General features: G+C 30.2%; 2 protein-coding genes across 2 annotated transcripts; both read left to right on the forward strand.

Annotated features, from left to right (window-relative positions):
- Positions 1 to 10,188: 10,188 nt before the first annotated feature.
- On the forward strand, positions 10,189 to 14,363 carry LOC127285696 (uncharacterized). The gene is made up of 3 exons (XM_051311833.1): positions 10,189 to 10,208; positions 12,333 to 12,568; positions 13,753 to 14,363. Exons 1-3 carry the CDS (start codon positions 10,189 to 10,191, stop codon positions 14,361 to 14,363), a joined length of 867 nt encoding a protein of 288 aa, XP_051167790.1.
- A 5,439-nt stretch (positions 14,364 to 19,802) lies between these two features.
- On the forward strand, positions 19,803 to 22,946 carry LOC127285698 (uncharacterized). Its single transcript, XM_051311834.1, has one exon. It carries the CDS (start codon positions 19,803 to 19,805, stop codon positions 22,944 to 22,946), a length of 3,144 nt encoding a protein of 1,047 aa, XP_051167791.1.
- The last annotated feature ends 3,335 nt before the right edge of the window (positions 22,947 to 26,281 follow it).

The following is a 26,281-nucleotide window of genomic DNA, read 5'->3' on the forward strand; positions in this document are numbered from 1 at the left end:
ATTCAAAATTATCTCGCAGTCTTATTTCTATAAAAAAATATATAAAATAAAATTTTACAGAAATAAAAGAAACCTGTCAATTACTATCGACTATCAAGGTCAAGTTCTCTATTCCCTAAATTAGTTAATCTACCATAAGTAAATTAATTTTGCAAGTATTTCCCTTAGACTTAGATTTATTTAATATGTTATCTATTTTACAACACATTAAAATGATCAAAGTCAAATGGAAAATAAATAAAAAAGTCATTTACCTCTCTGAAAATTTGCTAAATAAATAATTAAAGTAAATTATTTATTTCCTAAATTAACTAATTAATTGGAGGGCAGGGATTCATAATCAATTGAATCTTACACATTAACAAATTGATCGCCTATTGCAATGAATTTGAGATATATGTATCTTCAAAAGACATACGATTTGCTTTTGTTACCACTTAAGGATCCAGATAATGAGGTGGTACTCCGAGTTATCAGAAACCCCTCAAGTCTTTCACCATGGCTTGACTTTGTAGATTGTATGGTTTGAGTTAAAGTGATTGTTCACTTTTCGTTTCTTCTACTTGCCTAATCTTGACTTTAAACTTATAATTTGTTTAAAATGTTTATTTCTTGTATAATTCTGAGTTGGAACGGTTGTTAAACCAGCCTCTCAGATATTATATAAGATTATAAAAAAAGATAAAAAAAATATAAATAATAAAAATTTAATATTTTAAATAATGGAAAAAATTTTATTGAGCACTTGTCCTTTTGTTCTTTGTAACTTACTTTAATATTGTAATATCCAATCACAAAATAAATCAACTACAATTCACAAAAAAAACTATCTGTCAAAATTGAAATATGTATATATATATATATCTATAGATATAGGTATATGCAAACAGCCTGAGTAAATTTCAGAGAAAGTCCAAATTTGGGTCTCCTCCTCTATTTATTGACTCGAGAAGTCGCTTCATCCCCCAAATTTCTCTCTATCTTGTGTAGGTTTAAATTTGGTAAATGTGTGAGAGAAATTCTGACAGCTGATTGCTTGAAAATCAGCGGTTTTCCCTTCCTACCTTTCTTCGTGTACTTTTGCTGTATATTTCTTACCGCCAAATTTTTCCTCTAATTGCATTTTTCGCGGCGTCCTATTTTCTTAGCCAATAATATTTAAATTATTTTGGTAAGGACAGAGCGATTTCTGTCTTTCTAATTCCGTTATAACGTATACAGAGAACAATGCCATTGTCCAGCTGTCAATCATTTCTCAATTATTAATATATTTTCTTTAAATCTTTAATATCTTAAAAAATAATGATTTGACAAAGATTTTACTTTTATCATTAATTTTTAAATAATTTTTACTTTTATGTGACATATAATTTTTACTTTAATATTATTGATTTAAGCAATTAAATAAAATAATTTGTATTATTTTATATAAAAAATGAAAAATACAGTTAATTAATTTAATTGCATTTTATATTTATTTTTAATATTGTTAATAAAAAATCATTTTTGAATTAAATTAATAATTTCTTTATATTCGAAATTATATCTTTCCTCTCTCACTATTATTTTTCTCATGTATACTTGTCACTAGTGTTATCTATGAATGTCTTCTATCTCTTTTTATTATTTCTGAAATTCTATTTTTCGAGATTTAAATTTATTTCTTAATATTTCTTTTCTTTTGTTTTTATTATAAATAATTTATAACTTTTCTTTAAATAATTAATTACTTTTATAAGAATTTTGCAAAATAAAATAATTTCTATTATTTTATTTATCAATATTTAAGTTAATATTAAAAAGTATTTTATTTATATATTATTAATTATTTAATATAATATTTAAACATTAAATTTATTCTTCTTATGCATTTTATATTTTTGGAGTTTCTATATTAGTGTATAGTTTAGACATTCATATACACCCATATATACATATATATATATATATATATATACTCATTCTCCTGAGTGCAAGTGTACTCTACATTTTCCTTTATTTGCATTTAAATAAATATAATCTCTTGGTTATTGGAATTACTCTTCAATGCCCCTCTAAACCAATCGTATTCTTTTGATATAAAAGAATTGATTTGTTTATATAAAAGAAAAATATTCTCAATAGGCAAACTTAAGAGAAGAAAAAAAATAAATTTTTGATCACCCCCTTAATGCCCCCCTAAACGAATAAATTTAATAAATCCTGCAATAAATTGATTTGTTTAAAATAAAAAAAAATAAAAATTTATATTCTTTTTTTTAAAAAAATAGCTTTATTTAGCCTCCAACGGCTCTTATTATAACATTCTCTTCCTCCTCCTCCTCATCATCCTCCTCAATTACTTCATCATAATTTGGGAATATTTCTATTATTCCCGGTGCTAGTTGTGTTAAGTTTAAATCTATCAATTTGTCATCAACTGACCAAAGCCTGTTAAGAGTTCCCCAACCCATGTTTATGTCGTTGATTCTAGATTTGAAGTAAAATTGAAAACTTCTATTTAGCATAATAACACCAAATCTGTCTACTGTGTCTTTTTCCCAATATAAGTTGTTGTTAGGTAGGATGTCGGTTAATGCTATTTTTGTTAGATTTTTTTTATATACAGAAATTTATAAATTAAATAAAAAATGTTTTCTTTCATTATATGTAAATGGACATCATTGTCCACATCATAGATTGAGAATTCCTCTAATGTATGTGTTAATGTTTGTTTTAGCTATTACAGGCCATCCTGAGTAATTCGTGAGTTCTCCCTCGAATATGAATCTATATGATTCATCATGTGATGAATAGAATTCATTGCACTCCATCATTTGTAATTCAAAATTTTCTTTAAATTCTCCCACTCTTACTTTTATAAAAGATGGACCAATAGAATTTATTACATTTACATTGTATTTTTTATTGACCTGAAGTAGTTGGGAGGGATATTGCTCCATTGAGAGAACAATGTCATAATCGTAATTATTGTTCTCCATCTTTAAAAAAAAATAAAATTTAACTACTCAATTATTTTTATCATTACAAAGTACAATGCAGATAGCAATATGGAAAATGAAAGGAAGAGAGAGAAGAGAAGAGAGAAAAAAAAATTATAACAAGATGCTATATACTATTCAGTGACACTCAAAATCAGTCACGACGCAAAGAGAAAATAAAGATAAGAAAGAGAGAAAAAAAATTTCATTTTTAATTCTTAAACAGATTAATTTATTATTTTTTTACATTTTTGTTTAATTTATTAAACAATATTTGAATTTTATAATCGGGGTAATTGGGTAAAAAAAGTTTCTCCATATTAATGTTGACTGTTTCGGATTTCATTATTGTTATTTTCTTTATTTTATTAATGTTTTTATTAATTTTCCTCCTTTCCTTAGAACTTTTTTTGTTTGTTTTATTAGATTGTAGGTTTTTTTTTGTTGTGATTTATTTTTTGTTTCTACGTTAGTTTTTTTTATTCTCCTTATGCCAGTGACAGTGTCGGAGATCGTGGATCCTCTTTTCAATACATAATTGTCGCAATCGCGATGTTTGCGAGTCATATTTCCCTGATCTGTGGTTATAATTTCCATCTTTTAAAAAAAAAAGAATTTCCTCTTTACTAATTTTCCCCCTTCATATTTTATTTATATTTATTTATTTTATTTTTAACTATTTCTATTTTTATTTAATTTTTATATAGATACCTTGTAAAGAGTATAATCCTATTTACCGGATCCACAACACAGACACTACACTTTTCACTGACAAATAAGAACTAACCAAAATTTTAAAATTATGACATTCAACCCTCTATATTCTCAAATATGAATTCTAGAGTTAAATGAAAATATTGTATAGTTTTGACTTTACTCAATAATATTACATATAAATTTAGAAAAATATTTCCAAACAAAATGAAAAGAAAATTGTTTGAAAAATTCGCTTGCCATGATAAGACACAAAATTTCATATTCATTTGACTAATTACAAAAAATGTAACTTTAATTTTATACTTGCCTCAAGAGGATGACAAAACCATGTCATCGAAACGTTGCTTAGCAATAAATTAAAAAATGACATAAAACTTGTGTTATTTAAAATACCTTCCGTGGTTCAAAATTTTTCACATTCTAAAATGAAAAGAAATGCAACAATTCTAAACTTTTCTATATGAACCTTTTCTATATTTTTTTTTTTTTTTTTTTTATTTGCATTATTAACAAGCCCACGGTCAAAGACCATTTAAGGGCACTATACATAGTTAACTACATATAATTGAAATATTAACTAAATATAAAAATAAAATATACTGGCATTAGAGCCTGAAATTACAAGATATATCTCTCAATTAACTATATATAAGTAATTATCGTTTTTTTAACACGATGCTACCGTATAGATAATATATGATCCATTAAGATCTGTTTAAAGCGTAGTAAAGAGATATCAAAAAAATCCAAATTTAAGTCATGATGGGTACACATAACATTAATCTCATTGCACATATTATAAATGGGTGCTGAAAAACCGATTGCTGAATTTGGCATCGGAACGAAGAATGGTTGATAGTACCTAGAGTATAAACGTGGAACTTTAAACATAACGCAGCTTAGGAGATCTGGACAATTAATGCTTATTTACTATTTATATTTAACAATAATATATTATTATTATAACTTTTATTTTTTTTATACATTTTTTTATTCATTTATTTCATATTTATTATATTTTTAATTGTATATATATGTAATTTTTTTTTTATATGGAGAATAGATACTTAATGTCTATATCACTTTTATCTATCCTCTTCTTTCTTCTTAAAGTAAATATTACTTACTAATCACTAAACACTTAACGAAATTTTTATTTATCATTTATTTATGTTTTTTTTATATTTTTTTATATGTAGAAAATTGTTTATGTTTTAAATTTTTATTATTATTTAATATGATTGTTCTAAATTATTTATTATTAAATGTTCAAATAATTTAAATATTAATAAATATATATTGTTTATTTAAAACACTTCACTACACTTTTTATTATTGTTATTAACATTATTTTTATTTTTTATTTATATATAATATCACTTTATTTTAATTAGAGTATTTGACTCTAGAAATATACTTTTTTAAGTCCTGATTATGATACATTCCTTTTTCCTGTCCTAAGTTACTATCCCATATGATGTATGTACCTTTTTTTATAACTTTTTTTATTTCATATGGTCCTTCATAGACTTGTAAGAATTTAGCTATTATTTTATTTTCCTTATGAGACCTATTTAGTAATTTAATTAGGACTTTATCACCTACTTTAAATTCTGTTAATTTATGTGTGATGTTGAATTTTTCTGATCTTCTTTTACCTTTTTTGCAGATGTTATTATACGCGAGTTCTAATTTTCTTTCATAATCCATATTATTTGGAATAGCTGGAAAATCAAACCATTTTTCCCACATTCTTTTTGGCTTTTTGTTGAGCTGAAGTTCTATAGGTGTAAACTCGGTAGTTTCATGGTGCGTTTCGTTGATACAATCTTCAATAATTGATATCCAATTCCACCAGGAATTATGTCTACCATTGGTAAGAGTTCTAAAAAATCTTGATAACTCCCTATGAATTCTCTCGACAATATTTCCTTGAGAATGACGTATTGACGAAAAGACAGGTTGTATCCCCTCTTCTTTGAGTTTATTCGTCCATACTTCTGAAGTGAATTGTGTTCCATGGTTCGAAATAATTTTTTCTGGTTTTCCATATTCCTTTATATGATGTTTGAAAATTTTATTTATTAGCGCTATTGTTGTTATTTTTCTTATAGGGTATAATTTAACGTATTTACTAAACGCATCGATTGTTGACAAAATGTATTTAAATCCGCCTTTTGTTGCTGGTAAAGGACCGTAAAAATCGATTGATAAAATTTCTCCCGGTTTTTTCGGTGCATAATTTCTCATTTCAGCGTAATTAGTTTGATTAGAAATTTTGTTTTTCTGACATGAGTCACAGCTAGCAATCCTATGCCTAATAACCTTGGAAAAATGCGGATAATAAAAATATTCATTTAACATGCGAAAAACTCTTTGTGGTCCTACATATCCATACATTTCATGAGTTTCATCGATTAAATTGTTTATAATACTTTTTGTTATACATAATTTTTTTTATTATCCCCGCTATTAAAATATAATATATTTTTTTCTATTAAATAACGCTTTGTTTTACCGCTTTTAACTTCTGCGATTCTTTATTTAGAAATTGAATCTAGGTTTTGTTCTTGTGAAATATTTTTTAATTTATTTCGCAACAGTGAAGATGGTTTCTCTGTCGTGAAATACGTTAACCCGTTTAAATGCTATATCTTTTTTTGAATTCCATTCCCATTTATTTTTATTTTTTAATAATTCAATTCAAGTAAAGGGACTATTTCTTGGGCATGATTTTTAGAAAATTTTGTATAAAAGTTAATAAGTCCTAAAAAACCTCTTAATTATTTTAAATTTCTAGGTCGCGAAAAATTATGTATTGCCTTTATTTTATCAGGATCCGGTTTAATTCCGAGTGGTGTCAAGATATGTCCTAAAAATTTCAATTCCGGACGAAAAAAATGAGATTTTTCAAAGTTGATTGTCATATTATGTTTTTCTAAACGATGAAAAAATTTTTCTAAGTGATAGAGATGTTCGTCAATATTTTGTGATGTGCACAGCATGTCGTCGATAAAAGTGATTACAAAATCGCCTATACCACATAGTACCTGATCTAACGCTCGTACCAACGCAGTAGTACTTGTTTTTAAGCCGAAAGGTACCACATTAAATACATAGCATTTACCTTCTATTATAAAGCCCGTATATTTTTTAGATTCTTCCGATAAAGGAATTTGCCAAAAACTACTGACCAAATCTAAAGAAGACATCACTTTTACACCCGTACATCTTTGAAATAAAACTTCGGTTGTTTCCGCACGTTCATATTCATCGACTACAATTAAATTTAATTTTCGCGCATCGAAACAAAATCTAATAGTACCATCTTTTTTTAATGATATACATATTGGACTGATGTATTGCGTATTCATTTTTTTTAGAATTTTTAATTTGATTAATTTTTTTATTTCATTATTAACTTTATCACGCAATTTCATCGGAATAGGATAAGATTTTTTAAAAAATGGTTTACTATCATCTACTTTTATTTCATGTTCATATATTGAAATTCTACCCGGTTTTTTAGAAAAAACATTTTTATACCGTGAAATGAGTTTGTAAAATCTTTCTTTATCATTTTTGTTTAAAACAGTACATTCCGCAATTTTATTTTTAATTTCATCTTCAGTTATTTCAAATTCGAACTGTGTGTCATCATAATCATTGTTTATTTCTAAATCTTTAATTACGTTTGGGGCATCTTCTAACATTTCCATTCCCGTTAATTGATTGACAATAATTTTACTAATATCATTATTATTATTTTGATTTTTATTAATTTCATTATCTTTAATTTCTTTTAAAATTTCTTTTTCTAATTCATTTTCAATTTCTTTAATTTCAATATTTTCATTTTCACGAATAATCTTTATTTGATTTATATTTTCTTTAATCATTTCCATAGTTAATGCTTCTTCTTCTCTAATAACAATAACAATATCTTTTTCAAAATCTACTTTTGTTTGAAATGTTTTTAAGAAATCTGCACCCACTAAGCAATCACAATTTAATTTAGGAACTACTATAAATGTATATTGTGCATTATAACCACACATTTCGAATTGTATCAATAGCTGAAGTTTTAATTTTACAGGGCGTTCTCCAGTTGCACCTACAATACTCATTCCTACTACCGGTAATGAAAGACATTCTTCCATTTCTTTTATATTATTCTCATAGAAATCTTCCGAAATACATGTTACTTGACTTCCGGTATCTATTAGTGTTTTTACTTTTTTATTAAACATAATTATTTCTACAATAGGACATCTACCTAATTGATTTAATAAACGATAATTTATATTTATTAATAATTCTCTACGCAAATCTAATGGAATAATTTCTTCTGATTTTTTATTTTGTTTTTGTGTATTTTTTTCGTTATTTATATTTAAAAGCGTCATTGACCTCGGATTTGTATACCTCGTACTCGTGTTTACAAACCCGAGGTTTATAAGTTTTCCGAAGTCGATGAAGGTTCTCCACAATCATTTATTTCACTTTTGGGATTTTTACATTTTTTTGTTATATTTACGCTTGTTTGTTGACAACCTTCATTATTTTGGTTATTTACATTTTGTGAAAATTTTTATTTTTGATTAACATTATAAGGTGTGTATTTTGCATTTTCTACATAACCATTGTTATAATTTTGACGCTGATTTGAATAATTTTGATAATTATTTTGTCTATTATTATAATTGTTAAACTTGTTACCCGAATATTTGTTTCTATCATAATTTTGATCTCGGTAATTTTTATTTTGAAAATTTGGATTAAATTTAAAATTTGAATTGTTTTGAAAATTTTGTTGTCTAATATTTTCACTTGTTTTGTTTTGATAATTATTACCTCGATTAAAATTTTGATTTGTATTATTATAATTAGGGTTGCGATTAAAATTATTTGTTCTACTTTGATTTTTACTATCATATTGTTGTCGACTATAATTATCAAAATTATTCTTAGGATTATTTTAAAAATTATTACTTTTATTTTGAAAATTTCTTTGAGAATTTACTGGACCAGTCCTATCAAATTTTTGTAATAAATCTAATAAATTATTAATTGTATTAATTACTCTCATTAATACCGCTGTATGTATGTCTTCATTAAAATGTCTGGCAATTTTAATAACTATTTCATTTTCCAAAGGTGATGGAATTAAGTCTTTAGCTTTATTTGTTATTTTTATTGCATAAGCTGACCTTGATAATTTCCCGCTTGGATTATATTGACCAAATTCTAAATTTGTACTTATTTTATAACGAATATTTTCATTCCAAAATCGATTAATTAATTTTTCTCTAAAACTCAAAAAATTATCATCTTCCGACTTAACTAAATTCCACCATTCTTTAGAAAATCCTTCTAAACATGTTTGAATAAAGTATTTGAATTCTGAATTTAAAATATCATTGACTTGAATATAATCTTCTAATTCTTTCAAAAAAATCATGGGTCTTTCCTGAGTAGTCCCAGAAAATTTAGGAGGAGTATATTCTCTTATCCATGAATTTTTATTAGAATTATCATTATTTCTTATTCTACTTATTTTTTGTTCAAAATATACTTGATTTTCTTGAATTGTTTTTATTTTATTTTCATTATCTAAACTTAAAATTGTATTTTCCTTAGTACTCAAATGTAAGTTATTAATTTTGCCATCCATGTCATGAATTTTGTTATTTACTTTGTCCAGTGATTCATCTACATTTAATTTTAAATTTTCACATATTTTTTTGTTAATTTCAATACCGGTGTCTACTCTATCATATAATTTAGCTTTTAATTGTTCGATTTCTTTTTCATTTTATTCTATTTTTTTACGTATTTTAGATCTTTCTTTTATGCATAAATCTAAATTTTCCTTTTGTTTAGTATTTAATTTACCTTATCCTTTTTTTTACTTTTTTAACCGTTTTTCCCAAGTCTTTCATGAAATTATCAAAATCTTTTTCAGTTTTATTTAATATTTCATGTTCCTCATCATTAAAATCATATTCTTTATCACTATCAAAAAGAGAAATCTGAGTGATTTCTTCATCAAAAACCTCTAAAAATACTCTATTTTTACTTTCTTTTTTAGGTATTGTACCTGTTTTCTTTACTTAATCATTATTTTCCTTTAAAGACGATTTATTTTCTTTATCTGAAGTAGATTTTGATGCTTCATTGTTTTTATTTTGTTCGGGATCCATTTTAAATATTTAAAACAAAAACAAAAAAAATTTAATTTTATATTTATTTATTCAAAATCTCTATAATTGTGAATGATTTTCAGTGCCCTCTCTTAATTATACTTATCCCTATTATTTTGTGTAATATATATTCTTAAAGGAAAGAGAGAAAGAGAGAAAGAAAAAAAAATTTCATTCAATTCAAATTCAGTCAGAAAACGAAAACACCAGGGGTACCAGTTGAAGCATTATTAACTCTCATTAACTCTCAAAAATGTGGTTGAACGACCGTAAACATAAATGTTTAGATGGTGATCACCCACATTACGTAAGTTTATACAAAAGAAAGAATGGATATTGTCTAAATTTAAAGGGACATTGTATTTTTAAATTTAATTATTTGATACAATTAGAGATGCATATCGAGCGAGACGATCGAGAAATATGAAAAAACGAGACTGATTCTCGTTTACTTTTTAAGCGCCTCGTCTCGATCTCGTTTTATTAGACGAGATTCTCTTTAGACGAGCGAGAACAAGCGAGAAATGTTTAATAATTAAATAATTCAGCTATTTACAAAATTAAGAACTGGAATTTTTAGTTGATATTAAACAATTCGATAATTATAAATTTATTGAGTAAAGTTTATTGTTTTTATTTTTTATTATTGTAAAAGCTTTTTAATTATTGTAAAAGTTAATAATATTATTATTTTATTTTACGACAGAAACTTACAAACAAAATATATTATTAATTAATTAAATGATTGATAAAAATATATTTTAATAAACTCTTTTGAATGGATATTCTTATTATTTTTTAATTAAAACTTAAAATTACGATTACTTTAATTTTACAAAATATTGTTTTTGTGTTTTTACGTCAATTAAAGATACTTTTTTATAAAAGAAATATTTATTTATCACTTCGAACGTGTACAAAGTGACAATTGAATTTTTAACTATATACACTACCGTCCGGAATTGTGCGAACTCTGCTTTTTCAACAACTATAAAACTGTTCAAATCTTCAAAAATATTAAAACTAAAATTTTTTCCTCTTTATTTTATTAAAGCTAATAAAATTCTGAAAGAAATGACACCTTGACAAAGAGAATATGTTAATTTTTCAATTAGATATCTAAGAAAAACCCAATTTTCAATGTTTTTACTATTTTTTTTATTTCTCTGGCAAAAATTAATATTTTTAAACGTTCTTAGGCTCATTGAAATCGTATTTTGTTATGCAATTCAAATTATATAAAACAATTCATGTACACATTCTTCCCTAGCGTATGCAAACCGTGAAAGTTGGCTCATAAAATGTCAAAAAATTGAAATTTAATTCTACAATAAAATATGATGTTTAAAAATCAAGTAAATATATCATTCTAAAATTCTCTGATTTATGTAAGTAAATTTAAGATTTATACATTTTACTGATAATTTTTTGTCATATAAATATTAATCACAATTTTTTGACATTTTATGAGCCAACTTTCACGGTTTGCATACGCTAGAGAAGAATGTGTACATGAATTGTTTTATATAATTTGAATTGCATAACAAAATACGATTTCAATGAGCCTAAGAACGTTTAAAAATATTAATTTTTGACAGAGAAATAAAAAAAATAGTAAAAACATTGAAAATCGGGTTTTTCTTAGATATCTAATTGAAAAATTAACATATTCTCTTTGTCAAGGTGTCATTTCTTTCAGAATTTTATTAACTTTAATAAAATAAAGAGGAAAAAATTTTAGTTTTAATATTTTTGAAGATTTGAACAGTTTTATAGTTGTTGAAAAAGCAGAGTTCGCACAATTTCGGACGGTAGTGTATTAATAATTTCATAGTAACAACAATTAATAAATTAACATTATTTTTAACTATTTGATTTCAATCATATCAGATACAGCACACTTTGCCCAAGAATTAAGACACATCAGATATTTTATTGATTGATCACATAATCGGTTTCTCCGTTTCGTAATTGTTAATGAACTCCGAGAAAACAAGCGTTCAGATGGCACGGATGTTGCTGATATTGCTAAATGATCTCGGGCCATTGCAGAAAGAGTCGGATAGAGTTTTTGGTTATTTTTCCACCATTCTAAAATATCTGTAGAACTGTCAGCCCTTTAGGCCTAAGCACAACTGAGTCGGTTGCGGTAGACGGTTACGGTATATGTAAGTTCCCGCAACCGTATTTAATTGTGCGTTGAAAAACGGTTGCGATAGGGACACCTTGTCGACTAACCTCAAAGATTCAAATTCACGCATGGTAATGAAAAGTGTAGACCATTGTTATTTTAACAAAAAAAAAGAATTACCAGAATTTAAAGGATATATAATCAAATATATACATATCAAAATGTCAGACACTAGTTTAAATTTTGATATAATTCTTGCAATTCTTGTCATCATCCAAATGGCTTGCTATTTAAAATTAGTAAAAGCAGAAAAAAATCAAGAAGATGGGGTGACCGACCCATAAATCGAAGAAGAGATGTTCTTGGGGAATATGAAACACTGTTCCAAGAAATGCAAGATGACGAAGAATACTTTTTCAAATACACGAGGATGAACAAAGAGATATACCAACATTTATTAGCGAAAGTGACGCCGTATCTTCTCAAAAGAAGTCGAAGAAAGCCGTTAACTCCAGGACATCGACTCAGTATGACACTCAATTAAATTATTTTTAAAATTATTTTTAAAAATTTTAATAAAATTCATTCATTAAAGGATTTCAATTTTTGTTTAATACAATTTTAAATAAATTCCTCGAGAAATGCTATTATTGTTAAAATTTTTATTAAAATTCTTAAAAGAATTGAATTTTTGTAGAGATTTTTGATGAAATTGTTTATAAGAATTCAACTTTAAGAAATATTCAGTCAATTATTTATTTTTATATTCAAATATAAGTGAAAATTTTATTTGTTGCAACACTATAATAAAATATAAATTTTTATTTTGGAAAATTATTCATTTACTATTTTCCAAAAAATTGATTATGTTTTAAATTATTTTATTTAAAAATTTTAACATAGAAGTGAATGGATTTTGGGAGAACTTCAGTTGTAATCTTTAGAAATAATAAAATATCAAAAATGTTTTACATTGAAATCATTTAAAAAATATTTTAATTAATGTGAAAAGATAAATATTAAAATGAAAATTTGAACACAAAATTATTTGAGTTTTGAATGTAATTTAATTTAGAAATGTCTTGAAAAAATTAGACTTTTGATAATAACTATTTTTTATTACTTTTTCCAGCCTCAAAACCACTTTTTTAAAAAATATCACCCTTTTCCCCTATTTTTAAATGAAAATGTCACTGTGAGCTCTGTTATTTATTTATAGAATATTAATATATTAATTAAGTAAAGATTGTTGGCCATTTTTTTGTATAAAAGTTAGCAAAATACTAATTAATAATGTTAAAAAGTGGACCTGGAAATTTTTAAAAATTGGTACTGGGAAACCTGAAAAAGTCATGGAAATTTAAAAACAGACTACTGTAGTAACCCTGTAATTTCTATAGAATAATAAATAACGCTTATTTAAATATATTTATTTTACACAAAATTATTCAAGTTTTGAATAATGTAATTCAAAAATTAGTGAATAGTAACTAACGATTTGGTCATAAAAATGTAATTATTATGACTACATGGAATACAAAAAGGACTTATATTTAAAAATATTTAGTTTACTAAAACGGCTGAATTTTCGCCTTAAGGTGGTCCAAAAGTCGGTGCGATTTTTACATTGAGCTTCAATGGGAAAATTGCATCGACTTTGACAACCCCTTAAGGTTATTTTATTCATTGAAATAAATATTTTTTTATAAAATATTTTTTTTCAGGTATTTGGCAACCGGAAATGATCTATTCTCAATTGCCACAGCGTATCGGGTAGGAGAATCGACGCTACGTAAAGTTATTCAAGAAACGTGCATAGCACTAATCAAAGTATTGGTTCACGAGTATTTGAAGAGTCCTACTCGTGAGGACTGGATTAGAATATCCGAAGGATTTAGAGATATTTGGAACTTACCTAACTGTGCAGGAGCTATAGACGGAAAGCACATTACCATAAAAGCGCCAGCAAACTCTGGTAGCTTATTTTTTAATTACAAAAAAACCTTCAGTACCGTTTTGATGGCAATTTGTGACCACGAGTACAAATTCAGCTTGGTTGATATTGGATCATTTGGAAGTTGTAACGATGCTGGAATTTTCCAAGAAAGTTTAATGCCGGAAGGATTATTTAATGGTTTCTTGAATTTACCCGACGAACAATTTCAAATTCCAAATTCAAATATTACAACCCCAATTTTTTTAGTTGGTGACAACATTTTTCCCTTATCAACCAAGCTGATGAAGCCGTATCCTGGTTCTTTTTTAAATGAAGAACAAAAGGTTTTCAATTATCGCTTGTCACGTGCAAGAAGGATTGTTGAAAACGCTTAGGGAATTATGGCTTCAAGATGGAGAATTTTGTATAATAAGATATCTGCTGACCCTGAAAAAGTTGACAACATTACAATGGCCATAATTTGTCTTCACAATTTTTTGATGACAATAAATAGTAATGCAGATACGAATTGACGCCAATATTGCCCAACATCTCATGTTGATCAGGAAAGAGAAGATGGACGTGTTCTATTAGGTGAATATTTTCAACAAATTAAAGTATTATTTTGAAAGATTAATTTGGATTTAATATGGAAGCTTCTAGCTCAAAGTTTAGTGCTCAATGATTAACTTGTGAGCAATGTATATTTTTTAAATTTCTTTAATATATCCTAGAAATACGTTCAAAGTAAATTAATATTAATAACAATATCTTTATTACAAAAACTTATCATTTTGAGCCTCTTCATTTACAGCACACTAGTCCTATCTACCTGGAGTCATCAGTCCTATGTCTTCTTTCTTCTTATTTTTTTCATCTGTGGAAACATTGTTATTGTCAAAGTTTATGAAAATGTTCAAAAATTTATAACTCAAAAATAATTTTTTGGATAACTTACGTTTTTCGGTCATTGCCTTGGCAATATCTTGCCAGATCGTTTCCATTAATGATTTGTCTGTATATTCTTTTACTTGGGGGTTGAATAGACAAGGATAGCTTTGAACGAAGTCGATTAGCAATCCATCACCACAATTTTCCTCTAAATTGAGGAAATAATAATAATAATATATTTCTAAATTATCGAACAACCACCTCTAGACGATTTTTGCAAGATCGTATCAATAAAATTATTTTATTTCAATTTCAAGTTTATTTAAAATCAACAATTTAAACCATTTAAAAACTATTTTATAATTTACAAAAATAAAATGTTTAAGTTATTATAGTTATCATTTAATATGAGTAAACATACGTTACAACTTTAAACCAAAATTTACTCCCTATTATAAAAGCAATAAAATAACAATTAAAAAATATGTACTTACCTTTTCTTTCTTCTTTTTCAACACCTAATTCCTTTAACCCCTTAAGGACGGGAAGGACAGATTTTTTATCAAAGATTCAAGATCACCGTTCTCTGTATTCACGTATGGCAAAAATTTGACCAGAACCATTCCTAAAGCCTTTTTTTGTCCTCTTTCAGAATCCGCCATCAAAATTGCAGAAAAATAAAATTTGAAAAAGTTGTGGCCATTTTTTTTACAAAAAACACGAAATTTTTACAATTTTTTGCCAAAAAAATATTTTTTTCGAAGATTTCTAGTTAAATAATAAGCAGCTATCCTAGAAATATCGCGTCCGCAATATCCAAAATTTGCAAATATGAAATGTATTTAAAAAAATTTCAAGATGGCGGTTTTAAAATGGCGGTGGAACAGATTTTTTAAAATGAATTCATAATTTTATCCACGAAAACAAAAAAATTTTTTATTTTTTCTGTCAATTATTATACGAATGTTTTTGGGGTCGCTGATTACGAATCTGATGTCGGTTTTTAAAAATTCAAAATGGCCGATCCAAAATGGCGGACGAAAAAATTTTAAAAAATTTCAGATTGTCAAAAATTCATAATTCGGGGGTTTTTTGGGTCGCTGATTACGAATCTGATGTCGGTTTTTAAAAATTCAAAATGGCCGTTCCAATATGGCGGACGAAAAAATTAAAAAAAATTTCAGATTGTCAAAAATTCATAATTCGGGGGTTTTTTGGGTCGCTGGTTACGAATCTGATGTCGGTTTTTAAAAATTCAAAATGGCCGTTCCAATATGGCGGACGAAAAAATTTTAAAAAATTTCAGATCTTTAAAAATTTATAATTCGGGGGTTTCTGGGGTTTTCACGTTCCTTGGCCATCATATTCTTTTGATGTTTTCCGACTCTTACCGCGTGGAGGTAAACGTGAAATGAAGAGTCTTTTTTTTTTTTTTTTTTAATTTTTTTAAATTTTTTTTTGATTTTTTATTTATATAATTTTTTTATTTTTCAAAGTTAATAAAAAGTTAATAAAAGTTAATAAAATAATAAGTTAATATTAATAATAAGTTAATAAAATTATAATTCAAAAATGAAAGTAAAGGAATTCTCAAGCGGTATGCTTGGTTTCAAAGCATACCTTGCAGTAATACTTCTCGCATTTTGCACAAAATAATTGTGTTCTTACTGGGCATTTTTCAGTACTGCAATTTCGCTTTTTTTCTACCTTTTCCAGCACATGTGATTTCATAAAAGCTCGAGATTGTTTTAAATAATCTTCGGAAATTTTTATTGCGAATTCTTTTGCGCTTGTTTTTTTTCCATCAATTTGAGAAGCATTTGAGATTATGGCGGCGTTTGAAATTGACGATTGAATTAAATCCATTAAAACTGACCACGTCCAAGCCTTACTTCTTAGCGAAGGTAAAAGTTTGCTCCGATATTGATCATGGATATCAACACCTCCCATGAATCTGTTGTAAAGCGAAAATGCCGCTGGCATTGTTATGTCATCCTTTGATTTCTTCTCTTTTGAATAACGCTTTACAATTTTAAGTGGACTTTCTCCTGCTGCAGTTGAAAGCATTGATACAATTTTGGAATCCATTAGCGTTATATAATTAATTCCACTATTTGTATCATGTTTGATACTATAAGTACCCCTTGGAGATTTCGCATTGATGGTATTGCTTTCTTTAACCCTATTTTGTCTAACTGTGCCACTTGCAACTAAACCAATCTTTCTCAGGTGAACTAACAAGTCTGGGTTACAAAAGAAATTATCAAAGTAGATGTGATAATTGAGCAATTTTTTGGGAGTAGTCAACAAAAGTAAACTTCGTATCATTTTCAGTACTACCCTACTTCCCAAAGCACATTTACTCAGTACATTGTCATTTTTAGCATCTTTTCCGCAATAAATGTCGCATTCAAATAAAAAACCGTCAGCACCACACAAACCCCACATTTTAATCCCGAATCTAATTGGTTTGTTTCGAATAAATTGCTTAAATTTCAAACGCCCGTAAAATTTAATCATCATTTCATCAATTGATAATGCAGTTTGAAAAAATCCAAAGAATTTAATATTTTTACGAAACATTTCTAATATTTCTCGAACTCGCCATGCTGGATCATTCGGATTTTGATCTTTACTTTTAGAGCATTTAATGTTTCTTTTTATTTGTAAAAAACGATCACGGGACATTGTCGTTCTGACAATAGGGCATTCAAGTAAAGGAGACATTGACCAATAATCTTTCTCACATGTCCTCGTATTAAAAGTAGTCAGAATAATAATCCCAAAAAATGAATTTATCTCCGTCATAGTAAGATGCAGACCATTTTCAGATGATGCTTCGATTATATAATTCTTCATCTCAACAGAAAAAAAAATTTCGAAAAGCTCCGTTGGCGAACTATTACAGATATTTTTCTTTTGATTATCTGTAAGAAAATACTGATTTTCTAGAATTATATGGCTACTAATTTCGCCAGAAGTCCAATTATATTGGTGTTCAGGTTCTAATAATTTCTGAGTATCAGTGTAGTTTTCAAAAACTTTTCGATAGGATAAGGTAACACCATCATCAGGAGATACTTCAACATCTTCATTATCCTCACTGTCCACGTCAGATTCTATATCTGAATTCATAGAATCAGGTAAAATTACCACATCTATGTGATCATCACTTTCAAAGATTTCACAAGATTCCTCATCTAAAACTATGGATGCATTTGTTCTTTTTGAACGCTTTCTTTCAGGAGGCATTGTTAAACATTCGTTGAAAAGAAATCGAATAACAATGAAGACAAAAAAATTTAAAAAAACTTCAAATTACTAAAGAAAATGCCATACGAATAGAAACAAATTGTAATTTGATTCAGAGATATTTAGTATGTGATCTTTTCGTTCTTTATTGTGATTCCATTTTTTAAAGAGTTTTAAATATTGTATGGTGACGATAATAAAGATGTTCAATTATCTCCTTGATGATAGTGTCACCTTATCCTACAAAAAAATTTTTGAAAACTTTGTAGATGCTCACAAATTATTAGAACCTAAACACCAATATAATGACCTCGTGACGGATTTTTACAAATGAAAGCAAACTTTAAATGCTCTTAAAAGTAATGATTAAATTCCCTAAAATCCAGCAAGACGAATTCGAGAAATTTTAGAAATTCTAAATGAGATGCTAAGTATGATAATAACATTAGATTTATAATCAGCGATCTCAAAAACCTCCAAGTAACGAGTTTTAATAGACTGCGACGAATGTTTAAAACCTCTGTACGCCATATTGGATCCGCCATTTTAAATTTTTAAAAATTTAAGTCAGATTCGTAATCAGCGACCCAAAAAACCCCCGAATTATGAATTTTTGACAATCTGAAATTTTTTTAAATTTTTTCGTCCTCCATATTGGATCGTCCATTTTGAATTTTTAAAAACCGACATCAGATTCGTAATCAGCAACCCAAAAAACCCCCGAATTATAAATTTTTAAAGATCTGAAATTTTTTAAAATTTTTTCGTCCGCCATATTGGAACGGCCATTTTGAATTTTTAAAAACCGACATCAGATTCGTAATCAGCGACCCAAAAAACCCCCGAATTATGAATTTTTGACAATCTGAAATTTTTTAAAATTTTTTCGTCCGCCATTTTGGATCGGCCATTTTGAATTTTTAAAAACCGACATCAGATTCGTAATCAGCGACCCCAAAAACATTCGTATAATAATTGACAGAAAAAATAAAAATTTTTTTTGTTTTCGTGGATAAAATTATGAATTCATTTTAAAAAATCTGTTCCACCGCCATTTTAAAACCGCCATCTTGAAATTTTTTTAAATACATTTCATATTTGCAAAGTTTGGATATTGCGGACGCGATATTTCTAGGATAGCTGCTTATTATTTAACTAGAAATCTTCGAAAAAAATATTTTTTTGGCAAAAAATTGTAAAAATTTCGTGTTTTTTGTAAAAAAAATGGCCACAACTTTTTCAAATTTTATTTTTCTGCAATTTTGATGGCGGATTCTGAAAGAGGACAAAAAAAGGCTTTAGGAATGGTTCTGGTCAAATTTTGCCATACGTGAATACAGAGAACGGTGATCTTGAATCTTTGATAAAAAATCTGTCCTTCCCGTCCTTAAGGGGTTAAATTCTGGTAATCCTTTTTTTTGTTAAAATAACAATGGTCTACACTTTTCATTACCATGCGTGAATTTGAATCTTTGAGGTTAGTCGACATGGTGTCCCTATCACAACCGTTTTTCAACGCACAATTAAATACGGTTGCGGGAACTTACATATACCGTAACCGTCTACCGCAACCGACTCAGTTGTACTTAGGCCTTTTCTTCAGAACAATACAAATTAAACTCACGCTGCCAATCAGTGGGAACATTTGAAGATTGTGGGCGGAACCAACTGCTTCAAGAACAGTTTCGTCAATGCATTGCGCATCGTCAGAAAATATTCAAGACCAACTGCAACGCTTTTGGGAATTTGAAGCCATCCCAAACAACAAGGTGATCAAGCCAGATGATGAAAGTTGCGAAAACCACTTCGCTAATACACACACACGAACCCCTGAAGGCCAGTACATGGTCCGTCTCCCCATCAAGTGTCAACCTCCAGAGGCTGCAGCTGAAACCAGAAGACTAGCTGCAAGCAGCCTAATTGGAACAGAGCGTCGATTTAAGCAAGATATCAAGTTATCCGAAGCCTACTGCGAGTTCATGGATAAATACGAATCAGACGGTCACATGAAGAGAGTGCCAGAGGAGGAATTGAACAACTCAAAGGCTTGGTACATACCACACCACGCAGTAGTCCAACAATCAAATAACTTGGATTGGAAATTACGAGTGGTGTTTAACGCATCAAGGTTAACCTCTCAGAAAAAATGCCTTAATGACTTCCTGCATGCTGGACCTGCTCTACAGAACGACATTGGCCTCATACTATTAAACTGGCGCAGACACAGAGTCGTTTTCACCGCGGACATAGTAAAAATGTTCCGCCAGATCCTCGTTCATCCGGAAGACCGCGATCTACAACGAATTCTTTGGCGATCAACTCCGGAGAAACCCATCGAAGAATATCGGCTCTGCACCGTCACATATGGCACGGCGTGCGCGCCACATCTCGCCATCCGCACCTTGCAACAACTTTCGATCGATGAAGGAGCTCAATTTCCACTTGGAGCGGACTGTTTGCTAGATAACACCTATGTCGACGATATCTTCGACGGCGATGATGACGTCCTACACGCTGAGAAGAAACGAGATCAAGTGATAGATCTCTGTGCGAAGGGGAACCTTAAGTTAGATAAATGGTCAGTAAACCACCCCGACCTACATCCTTCATCTTGCGCACCACCATCCTCGGAGATCATCGACAAAAACACAGTTTTTAAGACTCTGGGGATACTTTGGGATTCAAGTGTCGACTACTTTGCTTTCAACAATCCCCAAAAAACACACATCTCGGAGGATGCAACAAAAAGAATTATTTCCTCTACCATTGCCAAGCTGTACGACCCTTTGGGCTGGCTCGCACCTATCACAGTGGTCGCCAAGATCATGCTCCAAGATATCTCGATACTCAGAATTGACTGGGATGTTGAACTCCCTACTGAAGTGCAAGAGCGCTGGACGCAATACTATCAATCCCTAGCTGGATTATCAGGTATCCAGATACCACGCTGGCTGGGAAGCTTTTCGAATTCGCTGATCGAACTCCATGGCTTCTCAGATGCTTCCACTCGAGCCTACGCCGCAGCGGTCTACGTGCGAGTTCTTAAATACAAAGAGGACGCTCAAGTTACACTTCTTGCAGCGAAGTCCAAAGTCGCTCCTATTAAGACTGCAACAATACCGAAGCTAGAACTCTGTGGAGCTGCTCTCCTAGTAAAGCTCTTAAAATACGTTAGACGGCTGACCTTTCTAAATACTGTACCTGTGACGGCTTGGAGTGACAGTCAAGTCACTCTAGCCTGGATCAATCAGCATCCATCCAAATGGAAAACCTTCATTGCGAACCGCGTCTCCTACATTCAGACTGAACTGCCTTCGGTGAAATGGAGACACGTGCCTAGCCAAGAAAATCCGGCTGACCTAGCGACACGAGGTCTTCAACCAGAGACCCTGCAAGAAAATAATCTTTGGTGGCATGGTCCACAATGGCTGTCCCTATCACCGGTTAATTGGCCTTCTCAATCCCAAGGTCACGATACCAATAGCGAGGAAGTGCAAGCGTTCCTTACTGTCGAAGCTGAAGTCAACAATGAGATTCTTTCGAGATTCTCCTCTCTGCAACGACTTATTAGAGTTGTAGCATTCTGCCTGAGAGTGTTCCAGAACTTTAGACCAAAAGGCTCTGGAAACTCTTTCAAGGATACGGCCCTTTCCTCGACCGAGATAGAATCTGCCAGATCGACGGTCTTAGCGATCGCTCAGAGGAAGACATTCTCTGAGGAGATAGATTCTCTGAAAAACGGGAGAAACATTCCCAAACATAGTAAACTCCGCAATCTCAACCCCTTTTTGGACAAAGCAGGAATCCTCCGAGTTGGTGGACGTTTGAAACACTCTTCTCTAGTCTTCTCCTCGAAGCATCCACTGATTCTCCCAAAAGATTCACCACTGACCCCCTTGTACGTGAACTTAGCGCACAAGGTCTCGTGTCATGGAGGGCCAAAGCTAACCCTCAGCATCCTTCGAAACTTAGTGTGGATTGTTGGTGCAGCTTCACTAGTGAGAAAACTGGTACGCACGTGCGTGCCCTGCCACCGAATTAAACCTCGCTTCCCGACGCAGCTCATAGGTGATCTGCCACCTGCAAGGATCGAACCGGCTCGTCCATTTACAAACTGCGACCTTGACTATGCCGGACCCTTTCAACTGCGGGCCACCAAAGGCCGTGGATTCAAATCCTACAAAGGATACATTGTAGTCTTCGTTTGCTTCGCTACGAAGGCGATCCACTTGGAAGCGGTGAGTGATATGACGACTTCAACCTTTCTAGCAGCTTATCGCAGGTTTACAGGAAGAAGAGGTCTTTGTCGACGACTGTACAGCGACAACGGAACAACATTTCAAGGGGCTGACAGAGAACTAAGATCCATGTTTAAAAGGGGATCCACATTCTACATGGAAGCCGCAGCAGCCTTCGCGAACGACGGAGCGACATGGAGCTTCATCCCCCCAAACTCACCTCACTTCGGTGGACTCTGGGAGGCCGGAGTGAAATCTGCAAAGCACCATCTGGCTCGACTGATGATCTCCCGGACATTTACGTTTGAAGAGTTTAGCACCCTTCTCACCGAAATAGAAGCCTGCCTGAACTCAAGGCCTTTATGTGCCATGTCAACTGATCCCGAGGATCTTAACGCTCTAACCCCTGCACACTTTCTGATTGGAAGTACATTGGCAATGATCCCTGACGAAGAACCACCGAACGTACCTGACAACCGATTAAGCCGCTCCGAACTTATTCAAAAAGAAGAAACAACTTTTGGAGAAAATGGTCCCAGGAGTACTTACAGTCACTGCAAGTTAGAGGCAAATGGCAACAATCTTCAGACAATCTAAGTGTAGATCAGTTAGTGCTCATCCAGGACAATCGAGGTCCTCCCGCGAAGTGGCCTTTGGGAAGAGTGGTTACGGTTCATCCGGGAGCTGACGGGAAGGTCCGAGTGGCTACAGTGAAAACAATTCACGGAACATATCGTCGCCCTATCGTGCGACTTAGCCCAATACCGCCACCTTTTTAGACAGGAAAAAGTGTCATTTGTCCTGCGGACAAGGCGGGCGGGAATGTTTGGGTTTCGAAGTAGATTTCAGGTACCTGGCGACTTGAGAGGCCTGGTTGCCTGGGATTGGTCGGCTCTGGAAGGGCCGAGTAGGTCGACTTTCCCTCTCTTCTAATTGTTCGATTAATTAATTTTTCTACTTTTGTATCGTTTGTGTTTCTTTCTTGTACACGAGGCTGTCCCCCCTCTCAGACAACCCCCCGGGTTGTCCGGAAGAAACGGAACAGTGCGGAAGTGTAAGGACGCGAACGTTTAAAAACAGTGTTTGCCTTAGTTTAATTTCACTTTTTCTTTCTTTTATTATTTTTATTTTGTTTGTTCATACCTAGTTTCTAAACTATAGATTAAACTCTGACAAATGGTAAGTATTTCGAAACAACCCACTTCATTAATTTTTCCAAAAACTCTTCTTGTTGGAATTCCTAATAAATAATTTTAATTTAGAGAGAGAAATAGTTAAGAATAAAAACTGTAGTTTGTTTTTTAAATTCAAATATTTTGAAGAACATTATAAAATATATAAATATAAATAAATTTATGTAATATATATATATATATATATATATATGAGTGAGGCATTTCATATGAGTATACGGGGTCATGTCTCAGATTTTTTTTAAATTCATTCAACTGTAGTGATAGTGGTGCTTAATAAGTGTACAAATTTTGAATTTGAAATTTTTAATATTTTTCGAGATATTTACAATAACTAATTTGAGCAATATTTTTTTAATTTACTTATAACTTTTTTCCTATTAAAAATAGAGAAAAATGTTGTGAATGTTTTTTACGCAGAAGAACTTAACCCTTTCAGTCACGCAATTCAGATAATAACTAAAACATTCAAAATGCTATTGTATTTATGGTTTTTGGGGTCGCTGATTACGAATATGAAGTCAGATTTGCAAAATATTAAAAATTCAAAATGGCGGATCCAACATGGCGGATAATTTTTTTAAAATCATTCTAATTTTCCTGAAATTTGTTACTCGGGGGTTTTCGGGGTCGCTGATTACGAATCTAAAGTCAGTTTTCAAAAATTCAAAATGGCGGATCCAATATGGCGGACGACAAAATTAAAAATTCATCCCATCGGCATGAAACTTGTTACTTAAGGGTTTTCGGGGTCGCTGATTACGAATCTGAAATCAGTTTTTAAAAATTCAAAATGGCGGATCAAATATGGCGGACGACGAAATAAAAAATTCATCCCATCGGCATGAAATTTGTTACTCGGGGGTTTTCGGGGTCGCTGATTACGAATCTGATGTCAGTTTTTGAAAATTCAAAATGGCGGATCGAATATGGCGGACGACGAAATTAAAAATTCATCCAATCGGCATGAAACTTGTTACTCGCCATATTGGATCCGCCATTTTGAATTTTTAAAAACTGACTTTAGATTTGTAATCAGCGACCCCGAAAACCCCCGAGTAACAAGTTTCATGCCAATTGGATGAATTTTTAATTTCGTCGTCCGCCATATTAGATCCGCCATTTTGAATTTTTAAAAACCGACTTCAGATTCGTAATCAGCGACCCCGAAAACCCCCAAGTAATAAGTTTCATGCTGATTAGATGGATTTTTTAAAAAGTCGTCCGCCATATTGGATCCGCCATTTTAAATTTCGCAAAATTCGTAAATTTTGCAAAAATTTTGAAAATATAACATCGATTTTGTAAATATTCGTAATCAACGAGCTCAAAAACTCCCAAGAAATAATTTTTTAGCGAGTCCGATTAATTTTTAATTTTTTCATGCGCCATATTAGATCCACCATTTTCAATTTTCAAAATTTTTCAATTCTGATATTATATTCGTAATTTGCGACCCTTAAAACCCCTAGTTAGTGATTGTCAAGCAAATATGATGGATTTTTATATTTTTTTCAGCCTTACCAAAAGGTGGTTAATATATTGACCACTGTGACTGAAAGGGTTAAACTTTTAGAAAAAAATTATTTTTTGAAAAAAATATTAATTTTTAAACAATTTGTTGAAAATATAAAATTTGTTTATAATGCTTATCAAAATCCGCATCCAACGAGCCCTATATGAACTATTTCTAATAAACGGGTGTTAAATTAATAATTAATAATAAAAATTAATTAAAATTAAATACTAAAAACTCTAATTTTATTTGTTCGTAAAATATTTATTTTTTATTAACTTTGTTAATTCATTAATTAATATCTCGAAACAAAAAATAATACCATCTCAAAAATTTAACCATTAATTTATTATGACTTAAACAATAATCATGATTTTTTTCGCGCTTCTAAATGAGGAAGAACATTTTGAAAAGTAATAAACAAATTGTTTAAAAATTAATATTTTTTTAAAAAAATAATACATAATACATAATAGACGGGAAAATCGATTTTGTAGTTCTTAATAAATTAAATTAGTTAGTAAATATTTTATTAACTATTACAACTTCTGTTCAATATATTATTAACTATTATTAGGGGAGAGTGGGGCAAAACCCAGGGCTGCCAGTGACTCACTTTTCTCACTTTTGTTCACTTTTTTCCAGGCCGCTCACTATTACTCACTTTTTAAAAAAACTCACTTTTCTCACTTTTTTGGTAAATTGTTATCTGACAATTCTAAAAACTAATAAAATTTATTTAACTCACCAGTTGCTGAACTGAAATTATAGGTTTGAAATTTCCCGCGGCTTATAATTCGCTTGACTACCGTCATCAAAGTTGACTTGCATACATGGCGCTTCTAAGTTTACGCAGTCATTGACAGTGTTGCTCTATCTTTGTTGTTAACAAAAATGTATTTAAAAAAATCAGTGACAAAATTAAAGTTGAACGTGGACAAGGAATTTTAAACATAGGGTATTGCAACTTGCACATTCTCCACTCGTGTTTTGAAGTTGCTCTTCCTTCACTCGGACAAGAAGTCTCAGATTTAGTAATCTCAGTTCATTCTTATTTTGATGATTATCCTAGTCGTTGTGAAGCTTACAGTAATGTACAGATTGAGAAAAATGTTCCAAAACATTTTTTTTTGAAGTATGTATCATCAAGGTGGCTTTCGCTTGCTAAATCTGCGGAAAGATTATTGGAACAATGGCCAGCACTTACTCATTACTTTTTGCAA

This window comes from Leptopilina boulardi, unplaced genomic scaffold, assembly GCF_019393585.1.
Source record: "Leptopilina boulardi isolate dan_hultmark-lab unplaced genomic scaffold, ZJU_Lbou_2.1 LbouV2_341, whole genome shotgun sequence".
In the NCBI taxonomy this organism is placed as follows: Eukaryota; Metazoa; Arthropoda; class Insecta; order Hymenoptera; family Figitidae; genus Leptopilina; species Leptopilina boulardi.